The 12,267-nt window shown below is 43.7% G+C and overlaps 1 protein-coding gene across 1 annotated transcript in view; it reads left to right on the top strand.

The window, feature by feature from the left end:
* The window catches only part of LOC113270880 (ectonucleotide pyrophosphatase/phosphodiesterase family member 7-like), a 33,484-nt gene extending 21,384 nt beyond the window's left edge, over nt 1–12,100 (top strand). Inside the window, exons 3-5 of the mRNA XM_026520489.1 lie at nt 4,410–5,036; nt 6,975–7,212; nt 12,015–12,100. Coding sequence (XP_026376274.1) covers nt 4,410–5,036; nt 6,975–7,212; nt 12,015–12,100 — 951 coding nt within the window. The remainder of the gene's footprint in view (nt 1–4,409; nt 5,037–6,974; nt 7,213–12,014) is intronic.
* Nucleotides 12,101–12,267: the final 167 nt, after the last annotated feature.

Here is a 12,267-nt window from a genome sequence, read left to right as displayed (position 1 = left end):
AATGGAGAGGCTCCATTTAGAGCAAGCTCAGATTTTAACTGAGCATGCCGAAGTGGTTCACCAAGTTCAGAAGTCCTAATCCTCAGAGAAAGGCAGGCAGCCATGACTTCAAGACCTAGGAAAACCATGAAAACCTAGAGGCATGTTTCACCTCTCCATAGAGGAGCTATAGAGCGTATTAAGGAGTGAAATGGCAGGGGATGATCTGAGTGAGATCCTCATGGCTGCCAAGAGTCTGTACCAGGACCATGGTAGGCTACAACCAGGAGGGGATTTGGAGAGAGGGTGGGGAGGGCAGCTAAGATTTTCACTGTAAGCCAAGTCTCCTAGACAATAGCTTCCAAACTTGGAAGAGCTATGAGCAAGATGGTGCCAGCTGCTTCTGCCTAGAGCATTAATAACAAGATCATTCATCCCAATATTGGCCCAAACCACATCTTTATTATGCATCATGAAGGTTCTAAGAATAATAATCTGACCTCCAAAAGGGTGTGGGAGGGGGAGAAAACAGAATCTTGGCTGTCTGGCTCCTTCTGTTCAGTGACTCTTCTGGAGCACAGAAAAGCAATGAAAACACTCAGAATCAACCTTGACTTCTGAATTTCACATACATGGAATCTATCTCTTTCCACCAAATCACTTCCTAGAAGGAGGAACTAACTCTTTTCCCTAAACCACTCATGTTCCCCAACAAAGCACAACCATGATGAAATGTTCAAGGGCCTTCCTAAAACATGTGCACCTTGTGCCATTCACTCTGTCCTAAAGGAAGAGACAAGACAAAATGCAAAACCAAACTGAAACTTCTGTTCTAATGATTAGTTCTAATAAACTCTGTACAAAACCAAAGGATTTTGCCTATAGGAAGTACCAACTCTTGTTTTAAAAAAGCAACTTAAGAGTAATAGCCACATTGATGCAACACTACACTAAGGGAGAATAATGAACCTAATAAAACCAGCGATTTTCCAATTGCTATTGCTACTGGAAACACTGATTATGCTAATTAAAGGGTAGAATAGTAAATACCCACTCTTTTGCATCCAATTAAGTGCTCAGATTATTTCTCAGAAGTATTTGTTGAAAATAGCACTTTTGATTATCACGGGTCCCAAATAAACAGAGTCGTGTGTGCCTGTGTGTTTGTGTGTGTGTGTGTGTACACACTCAAACATACATTTCTCTCTGAAGCTTGTTTCATGGAGCAGTATAACTCTTAAAATCCCTATGGGCCAAAGTGAAAAAAAATCAGAGTTTCCTAAGACTACAGCTTGAGATATCTTTAAAGAAGGTATATGTTGAGAACACAGCACAAGAAGACAATTTCAAGCTGGGAACATCTGAGATTTCACATGCAAACATCAAGAAGTCAACTGGATACGCAGAGCTGCCTAAGTCCCACATAATGTCAATGTCGGCTTATTCTAGACAATAAAATTGCTAGTCAAACTATGTTCTACAAAATGTTGAAAGTTTTATCCTTCCAGCCAATTCCATACTTCAGAGCAAAGTCAATTTATATGTAAGTTAAACAAAGTACCATCGCTAAAAACTGAGAATTATGAGTAATGCCAATCAGAAATGCAATAAATAAATATTAGAGGATTTGCAAGTTAAAGCAACCATAGAAATTCTATTATCAGAAATGAAAATGTGTTGCCTGAAGAGATTACAAATAAGATGCTAGAACCCAAAAAAGAAAGAGCTTCTGTAACTATTTCCATAAGTTAATCAGGAGTAAGAAATAGGGGGCGCCTGGGTGGCACAGTGGTTAGGCGTCTGCCTTCGGCTCAGGGCGTGATCCTGGCGTTGTGGGATCGAGCCCCACATCAGGCTCCTCCGCTATGAGCCTGCTTCTTCCTCTCCCACTCCCCCTGCTTGTGTTCCCTCTCTCGCTGGCTGTCTCTATCTCTGTCAAATAAATAAATAGAATCTTTAAAAAAAAAAAAAAAAAGGAGTAAGAAATAGGATGGGTTTTGCACTCACAAAAGGAGATGTGATTCATGCATTCATTCAATATGCATTTAACCAACAATTACCACCTACTCTGAGCCAGGCCTGTTCTAGGTCCCAGGAAAAGAGTGGTCAATAAAATCAACATAGCCCCTGATCCCATGGAACTCACATTCTAAGGGAGGGAAATAGACAGTAAACAAGAAACACATTAAGATAATTTCAGAATGGGTAAAGTGTTTTGAGAATATAAAACTAAATCACATGATAGAAAATGAAGGCTGGAGGGCAGAGGGTACAATATTTCACCTATAGCAACGGATAGCAGAGCTTCTGGAGCCTTGCAAAACATTTAGTATTAAGACTTCTATCTTGGGCCGCTTACGTGGTTCCATCAGTTGAGCATCTGCCATTGGCTCAGATCATGACCCCAGGGTCCTGGGATTGAGCCCTACCTTGGGCTCCCTGCTCAGCAAGGAGTCTGTTTCTCCCTCTTCCTCTGCCCCTCTGCCTGCTTGTGCTTGCTCTCTCTTGATCTCTATCTCTCTCTCTTAAATAAATAAATAAAAATCTTTAAAAAAAAAAAAAAAAGACTTCTATCTTATTTCAAGCTTCCAAAAAGCTGCTCCTGAGGCAGGGATTTGGTGCATATAAGGCATTGAGGAAGGGTTCTCTGCAGATGGGAGTGAGGTAAACTGACAGGGCAGGGTTTGAAAGAAGGTAAGTGAGTTGTGGTTGCAGTTAGAGACCAGCTTCAGCTTAATCCCACAGAGAGCTCTGGAGCATGAACTGAACCCCCATGCTATCCCAACCTGAGGCAAGGAAGCTGGTCTTTTGTCCTCCCATCAGTGAATCACTGGCCATAGGCAGCTGGGAGTGAAGAAGCAGGATAGAATACCTTCCCAGGTGAGGCAAGATTTGGCCACTTGGCTGAAGGTAATTTTCCAGAACATGGAGCAGCTGAAGCGAATGTAAGTGCACTGGCCCCATAAGGGGATGTGGGTAGAAAACCAACAGCATCCCCTACAACCTCCAAATTGCTTTCCTGCTTCTCTCTCTCAAACGGTACATTGGAAGTTTTGTCAATACTCTCAGTTATACTTTTCTGCTCATTTGTTAACCAAATAGCCACAACCCAGGTGCCATTATCCCAAAATTCTTCCTGGTCATTTATTCTCCATACCAAATCAACATAGTGACACCACCACCATCCTTGGTTCTACTAAAACTGATAAACTTTTGAGTTTTTCAGGACATCCAAACCATGGGTGATAGAGGAAGTGTCACAGTACAGCCTTCAAGTTAATAGCTTTGCTGAGGCAAAGGAAAGTACTTGCTCCCCAAATAAGCAGGTCATTCATTCATTAAACCAAAAATTAATTGAGCCCCAACTGTGTGCCATGTCCTGGTTGCGGAGTTGCTTTGCAACAACAGGACTTATTTAGTGAGATGTGTCCATCTCATTGTTAACCCACTGGTGAGCAAACATAAAATTATTTTTTTTCCTAACAATTTTACCAAGCTTTGTCAACAACCACCTTTCTGCTGGAGAGATCACTTAAGAATTTTTTTTTTTTTTTTACTTTGCAATCATGTGTGTTTTTAAAACAACCTCATTTCTGGTCCAAAGCTTTCCTCTAGCCCTTACTCCTCCTCCCCAGAAGTCCCAAAACCAAATCTCATTGGCTCTGATGGGGACAGGGCCCAAGGCTGAACCAACTGCTGTGGCCAGTGGATGCAGTGTCCTCTGATTGGCCAGGCCACAACTACATCCCACCTCTGGAGCCTGATGTGAAAACAACACATCCCAAACCAGCTGTGAAGCAAGGGCAGAGTCTCTAGGGGAAGTCAGGGTTCTCTGAACTAGTGGAGGGGGAGTGGGTGCTGGGCAAGCAAAAATGTTAACTGTCCACTATACACATCGGGGAAGGCTTTATGGTGGTATGCTATATCTGGAGGCAAAGAAAAGAGTGCCTACCATATGCCAAAACACAGTCCCCAACAGTTTATCTTAAAGTTATCAGGCTTAATCCTCACAAAAATAACATCAACTTTTTGGCATTTTACATGTAGAAACACTGAAGCATAAGAGATTAAGGAATGTACTCACCATCACCAACATAGAAAGTACCATTTTTCCTCCATTCCAGGAACTTTTTTTTCATTTTGCCATCTCTGAAGTTGGAGTGCATCTTATAATCAGTGGAGTGTCATGGTTTAACTGGCAGCATTTTTCTTCTAGTACCACATAAAATAATAACATGTCTTGCAATCAATGGTGTTACAGATTCGATGAGATCCTGGTGAAGCCAGGAATGAAGTCCAATCCCATCTGACTCCAAAGCTTACATGTTCTCTACGCCTCTGGACTAAGGGACATCAACAAGTCAGGCTTCACTTATTATGGAAAAGATATGAGAAACAGCGCTGATAGAATTTTCTTCTTGTGTTTGCAGGGGAGGAAGACGGCATCATTTCACTATCCTGGGGGAGGTGCGAAGTACCAAGGGGAGGCTGTCCAGCGGTCCCTGGTGGAGTCTTACACTCACCCAGACAGCAACGAGACAGAGTGGAGGGAGAACATCGATATTGTCATGAACTGGTTCACTAAGGAAGACTTTGACTTCGTGACTCTGTACTATGGAGAGCCAGATAACATGGGACACAAATTTGGGCCTGAGACGGAGAACAGAAGGGTGATCATTCAGCAAATCGACAGAACCATCGGGTACCTGGTGGAAGCCATTGAGAGGCACGGCTTGACCAAGCACCTCAATGTCATCATCACATCAGACCATGGCATGACCACAGTAAAAAAGAAGCCCAACGTCACTGAGATCCTCTTGACTAACTACATCAAGTTCTGGGACTTGGTCAAGTTTGATATCGTGGACTATGGTGGCTTTGGGATGCTTCTGCCGAAACCAGGACAAGAAGAAGCTGTTTACCAAGCGCTGAAGAATGCACACCCTCATCTCAATGTGTACAAGAAGGAGGAATTCCCAGAACGTTTCCATTTTGCTAAACACAAGCGGGTCCTGCCAATCGTGATGTATGCTGACTCTGGTTATAACATCAATGGGGTGAGTTGATTCTAAAATGAATAAAGTCATCTTGGGTCTGGGAGACAGCCTCTAGAAAGAAACAGTTCTGAAAAAAATTAAAACATAAGTTGTAATCCACTAAGTGTTCCCCATCCCCAAACCCATATCACACCCAACCAACCCTGTCCCATGTCACCACTATGCAATAATAATGACAAACATCCCTCCCTGACCAAGGCCCTGTCCAGAACTGTACTAAAATTTTAACATGAGTTATTTCATTTCTGTTTTCCCAGCCCCTAAAGATACTCTTATCTCCCCCATTTTAATGAGGAATAAACCAAAGCTAGAGAGAAGTGATTTGGATTAGAAGTATAAGGCTGAAGTTTGAACCCAAGCCTGTGTGCTTGATCATTATGCACAGATCACTAGTAGATTCACCAAAAAAAAACCCACCTGCTGGTTCCTCTTTGCACGTATCAAAAATAATAATGATAAGAATAATAAGTAACCCTGTTCACAAACAAAATTATACACAAATGCTCATAGCAGCATTATTCATAACCAAGAAGTAAAAACAACCCAATTGTCCATCAGTTGATAAACAGATGAATGAAATATGGTATATCCATACAATGGAATATTATGTTGCCATTAAAAGGAACAAAGTACTGATACATGTTATAACTTGAATGAACCCTGAGAATACTGTGATCACTGAAAGAAATTAGATACAAAGGACTACATCTTGTATGATTCTATTTAAATGAAATGTTCAGAATAGGCAAATCTATAGAGACAGAACATAGATTGGTGGTTGTCTAGAGCAAGGGGAGATGTCGGGGGGGGGAAAGGGGAGTGACTGCTGAAAGGTACAGGGTTTCTTTTTGGGGTGATGAATGTTCCAAAATTGATTGTTGTGATAGTTGCACAACTCTGAGAAAAATTAAAAAATCATCAGACTGTACATTTTAAATGGGTACATTGTATGGTATACAAATTATATCTCAACAAAGCCGTTATGAAAAAATAAGCAAATCTAAAGAAGAAAATACCAAAATCGAGGCTAACTGTGAGACATAAGTGAGGTGGTCTGGTTTTTGTAACTTACCAACCAATAATTCATGGCAGAACAAAGTGTAGGTGATATCTAAACAGTACATGACAGAAGACCATCCCAGGTATAACTTGAAGAACACTTGTCCTAGGCTACAAACAGGAGCTGAACATTATAAGCATGTCTGCAATCTATATACTCTTGTATTGCTACAAGTTCAGAGTATAACAGATATGGGAAAACTCATAAGGTTATTGTTTAATGTTGGTGAAAATAGTCACAGTAAAATGCAACAATTTATTGATATTTTGCAATCCCTCACACAGGCCAGAACACTGACGATGTGTGCCCAAAGCTAAGGTCTTGCCAAGGAGAGATCTACGGTCACTGGCCTCTTTGTAAGCCTGGTTCATGACGTAACAAGTTGAGAGTGATATGAAGGGATTTAATGCAATAGTCACATTCCCAACATAACCAACCAGGTTTGAGGGAATAGGGAACCTTCTGAACTGACCATTAGGCAGAAAATCCTTTGAGTCTCAGTGACTCTCACTGAGCTCACTTCTCAGATCCCCATCCACCTGCCTGCTTTGGTGTGCAGTGAAGTAGGTGTTATTACTCTTCTCTCTTCAGGATTAAGGAGCTTGCAAAGTACATGAGGGCATCACCAGAGGCACTATGTTTGAGCTTCTTATTATTGTCAGTATTATCTTCTTGCTGTGTCCAATGGGTATGGTTTCTTTATTCTCTTTCTTAAAGATCTTTCATTCCTCGCTCTTCTCCTTGGCACTGCAGAGCAGTGTCCTTCCTTGTTATTTAAATTTTTAAAGATTTCCTGGATCTGAATAGCATGACAATAAGGGACAGTTTTCTTTCAGGGGATTGGAATCTAAAATGGCTTTTTTGTTATTATTTTTCAGCAACTTATAATATATTTCAACAAAGGAGATCATGGCTTTGATAACATCCACATGGACATGAAGACTATCTTCAGAGCTTTTGGGCCAAATTTCAAGAAGAATCACCTAGCTGAGCCTTTTGACAGCATCCACATCTACCCACTCATGTGTAAGCTCCTGGGGGTTACCCCAGAACCCCACAATGGCTCCCTGGCAGTCACCCAGGAAATGCTTGTAGACTCATACAACCAGCAGCCAGGTGAGATACAAAAACAACCAACATAAAATTGATAGTGTGGTTTGTTCTGTCCTGAGAAAAGAATCAGAAAAGGAAGTGGGGGGTTGGTGGCAGAATCAAGCAGAATAATCCTGTTTCCCTGGCAGCTTCGGTGCCCCCAGTGCAAGATAGCAGCAGCTCTAAACAGATAGTAGAGGAAGTAGGGAATTCCTCCACGTGTTGGTGGTACTTCATATAGTGCCTGTGGCAAAAGGAAGGCTCTCCATAGAAAACGTCAAGCAATAATCCTTCTGATCCTCAGAAATCACATGCAGTCTGCCCCCTGATGCCCCTTCTAGACACAGAAAAGCAGCCTTCCTTCAGCAACTCAGTCCTTGCTGGTGCCTGGAAGAAATCTGCTCACAGGGGAGGAATGAAGCCTCACCATTCCACTCACTGCTGAAAAAAGGGGGAAGGAGGTGGTTCCTGTAAATAAGTTTGCTAATTCTTAAGACTTCGAAATCTTAAATCTGGGTGATATAAAGAAAGAACGGAATCATCTCTGAGAATTCAGTTGTTTGCAAACACTGGCCAGCTTTTGTTCTGCAGAGAGAGAACTAGATGCTGCTCGGTGATTTATTATACTTAAAACAACTATGCTCAATTAGAACGGAGTACAAAGGACACCCCTTTCCCTTCTTCTAAGCCACTGCCCACGATCTTCTTGAGAACTTACAGGAAGCAGGCCATTTTGTAGGAATCTAATTAAATGAATGACAATTCACCAAATTATTGAGGCTTCTTTTTTTTTTTTTAAGCTTTAGAGTTTTGCTGCAACTATTTGGCCCTTACCCTTGTCCCATAGCCCATTGGGAGCCTGGGGTAAGGTCTTTGACTGTCGTCAGTTATTGACAAGCAAAATGTCCCACCAACCGATTTTTAGTAAATCAGCTTTTAGCAAATTGGTCACTTGGCAAAGTGGTCATTAGGAAAATGGGTCATTTGGCGAATAGGTCGTTTAGTAAATCGGCTTTCAACGACTTGCCCTACAAGGTTTCTCTACAGTGAGCACTTTCTTGGGTTAAACGTACATTTCCATAATTAATAGTCACCAGAGCCTGGATGGAAAACTTCCCAGGGACCCAGGAGCAGCCAGAATAGCCTCTTAATAATCAGACTATTAAAATCCATCTGATATTTTATCAGGAGCAGAGACACAGAGGACATTGGCTCTCCAAAAGACAGCGTTTGGTCTCGCGATTGTCACAGGAGTTCTTGCAGTTCTGTTTGTTGCTAGTGTGACATACACAGCCATTCGTAGGAAAAAGAAGTGAGTGTTCTTTTGTTCTTTGGTTTTCCCGTGGTTAATCAGTGCACACTGTAATAATCCACTTCAACCACTTCCTGCATGCCAAAGGGGATCCAGCACTTTGAGAACCCAGCAACCAAGGCCAGCTTCATGACTTGTGACCTGAGCAATCACTCAAGGCCCAGGGCTCAGAAAAGCCCCCAACTTGGTTCAATAATCTACTGTCACCATTTAAGAATTCTTGATTTTTTTAACAAGGACCCTGCATTTTCATTTTGTACTGGGCCTCCCAAATGACATAACAGATGTATTAGTTTTCCAGGTCTGCCATAACAAAGTACCACAAACTAGCTGGCTTAAGACAAGAGATATTTATTGTCTCACAGACCTGGAGGGTAAAAGGCCAAAATCCAGGTGTCAGCAGGGCCAGGCTCCCTCTGAAACCTGTAGGGCAGAATCCTTCCTTGCCTCTTCTAGCTTCTGGTGGTTGCTGGCAATCCTTGGTATTCCTTGGTTTATAGATGCATCATTCTAGTCTCTGCCTCCATCAACACATGGCCATCTTCTCCCTGTGTCTCTCTCTTTACATGGTGTTCTCTTCTCTTATATGACACCATGACACCAGTCATGGTATTTAGGGCCCTCTGTAGCCAGGATGACCTGATCTTAATTATATCAGCAGACTCTATTTCCAAATAAGGTCACCAGTACCATAAGTTCCTAAGTACCAGGGGTTAGGACTTTCAAATTATTTTCCAGGGGGGGGGGGCACAATCTAATTCGTAACACTGGTTCTGCCACCAACAAAGCATTATAGAGCCCTGGTGCATCTCTTTCTACATCTCAAGAATTACAATAATTAGACTGAGCCTCCTGCATTCCTTATTATACCCAACCCTGACCATTCTTCTGCTTTAACATAGCTCCTATCTCAACAGAACAGGAGCCTCCTGAACACTATAAACAGCCTAAGGAAAGTCAGAACTTTACTTAACCTTAACTCCATTACAAAGCCCACGTTTAATGTAATTTATATTTGAACTATAAAAATTTCCTATAAGTTGAAACATGACCTATAAAGGTCTCTGCACCCTGAAGCAACATTTTAAAAAGAAATCAATTGGTCTTTTTCTACAGAAACCATTAGCTATAGGAAAGATAAAGGAAAAACTTCAAGGTACTGATTAAACTACCATGCCCACAGCATAATTTCTAAAGAGCAACCATTCTATACAGTTAAAATGTATTAGGAGGAGGAGGAGGAGGAGGAGGAGGAGGAGGAGGAGGAGGAGGTGGTGGTGGTGGTGGTGGTGGTAGTGGTGGTGGTGGTGGTGGTGGTTGTTAAAAGCATCAAATCCAGGGGCGCCTGGGTGGCACAGCGGTTAAGCAGCTGTCTTCGGCTCAGGGCGTGATCCCGGCGTTATGGGATCGAGCCCCACATCAGGCTCCTCTGCTATGAGCCTGCTTCTTCCTCTCCCACTCCCCCTGCTTGTGTTCCCTCTCTCTCTGGCTGTCTCTATCTCTGTCAAATAAATAAATAAAATTAAAAAAAAAAAAGCCTCAAATCCAGAAGCCGAATCTTTAATATAGCATGTGTATATACACATCCCCTCTTGCTGCTGTCAGGGCCGTGGGATGTGTCCTAAAGCTTCTCTTCATATAAACACCCCCTGGAATTTTTAGTTTTTGTGTTAAACGGCAGTCCTAATCTTCACTTACGCCTGAACACACACCTATGAGGTCCCTGGGATGTTAAAAATGCCTTGAGTGCCTTGATTCTTCCAGATTCAGATCTGAAATATATGACTTTATGACCTTTGTCCCTCCACAGAGTCCACACACCAAAGTAATCTTCCGTGTGCAAGTCAGTGTTATGGCCCACTTGGGGTCCTTTCCCAATCTACATCCCATCTATGGCATCAGGAAAGCCTGAACCAGGCTAGATTTATTAATATCTTAGTATAACATCATACAGTATTACTTATGGCATTGACTGAACATGCCCTTTTGCTCCTCAGAAGAAAGGCAATTAATAGCTATTATATGTGTTAACAGAACAAGCCTAGTATTTATGAGTTTGACCCTTTCCCATTGGTTTTCATTGTCTATTGCAGGCAGAGAGCTGATCAAAACAGCAAAAGTGGACCAATCCACCTGGCCCAGTTCTGAAACATCATTCCCTTAGGACCAAGACTCAGCTCTGGTTGAGACTCATTGTTATATCTCAGGTGATTCTACCTCAGGATATTGTGACTAAGAGGATTTCTGCAACATCACACCCAGAAACCATTAATTCTGTGTAAAAACAGCAATAATCACAGTCCACCCTCTTTATTTAAATCAACAGTGTCAAGGGAATAAAAGACAAATCATTCTTATGTTGGATCCTGAGCTCACTTGGTGCTGGTGTTAGAACAACAGATATGAGAATAAATGCATTCAGTTAGAATTAATTCTCCTCTCTTGTTCTCGTAGCTGAGCAGAGCTCAGTGTTTCTCATGTGAAAGGGGTAATAAGATTTAATCTGCCCCCTCATCTACCTTCTGCAACTATATTTAGCAAATTAGCTCTGGACTTTTCCAAATGGAGTTTTATGAGAGATGTGCTAAAGTAAACGTTAGACTTTGAACACAGCTCAAACTCCAGAGGCAGCACCGGTGGGTTGCTGTCTATCCTGCTTTTCACTCGAGATACAATAATGGCTAACAGAAATAATTTTTTTTTTCTTTTCTTCCCCATCCCCACCACCCCCAGCAGCCCTCTTACTCTCCTTTCACATTCCTTTCCCTACAAAGTCAAACTTTTACTGTTAAGTCCTCCTAGTTCCGGGAGCTCACCTGCACGGCAGGTATTGCCATGTACGTCTACACATATCTGTCTGATAATTGGTTCTGTGCCTACTTCCGCGCAAACCCCTGAGCCGCTGAAGGGCAGAGACGCCTCCTGGTTTTCCTCACGTTTGCATCCCCAGCGCCTGACAGCACTGGGCACGCAGTAGGTGCTTAATAAGTGTCTGAAGGCAAGATTGGATGGGTTAGGGGCAGACCCAAAGGCCGGAGGAGTGGAGGGTCCTGCCTCTGTTGAGGAGATCATGGAGAGGACGTGACCTCAGGCTGACCCCACCAAGCTCGTCGCCCACCCCACCCCCACCCCTGCCCTGGACCGCACCTCAGTGCATGGCTCCCAGGGCGGAGGCCGTTCGAGGTCGCTGCCCTGACAGAGCACCGCGCTGTGGAGAGCACGCGGACCACAGAGGGGACTAAACCCCACCACGGCCTCCACCAGACCGTTTAAGATTCTGGCAGGGGGGCGCACCTCACAGCCCTCCATTCATCTTGCTGCGCCCTAGTGGGTCGGGTCTGAGAACCTACGTTCCCTCGCCCATTAACCGCGCCACCTACCCACCCGGAAGCGCGAACCCGCACCTTGACTTGAAGGGGCGGCGAAGGCCTGAGGCGTCCAACCCCGGGGCCTGAGGACACAGCCTTGGAACGTGAGGGCAGTCAGGCTCCTGCGCTCCCTCCTTCGCTCCCAGGAGCTCAACAGGGATGGAGCTACGCGTCCATCCTCTCAGCCCCCGCCAAAAAGACCCTCGTGATGGCGCGGGAACAGCGAGAATGATTACCTTGCCCTTTGCCTGACTGGAAGCTACCAGAGAGCCGTCGCCTCCTGCCCTCTCTTGGCGCCAAAGCCCTGACTCCGCCCCCAAGCCTCAGGCCCCGCCCCGAGCCAATCCTGGCCCCGCCTCTCACACGCTCAGCGGCACCTGGCCCCGCCCCCAACCCCGC

The sequence above is a fragment of the Ursus arctos genome, unplaced genomic scaffold (assembly GCF_023065955.2).
Source record: "Ursus arctos isolate Adak ecotype North America unplaced genomic scaffold, UrsArc2.0 scaffold_2, whole genome shotgun sequence".
NCBI classification, from domain to species: domain Eukaryota; kingdom Metazoa; phylum Chordata; class Mammalia; order Carnivora; family Ursidae; genus Ursus; species Ursus arctos.
Note: the sequence above shows the minus strand (reverse complement) of the source record. Positions and strands in the feature narration are given on the sequence as shown.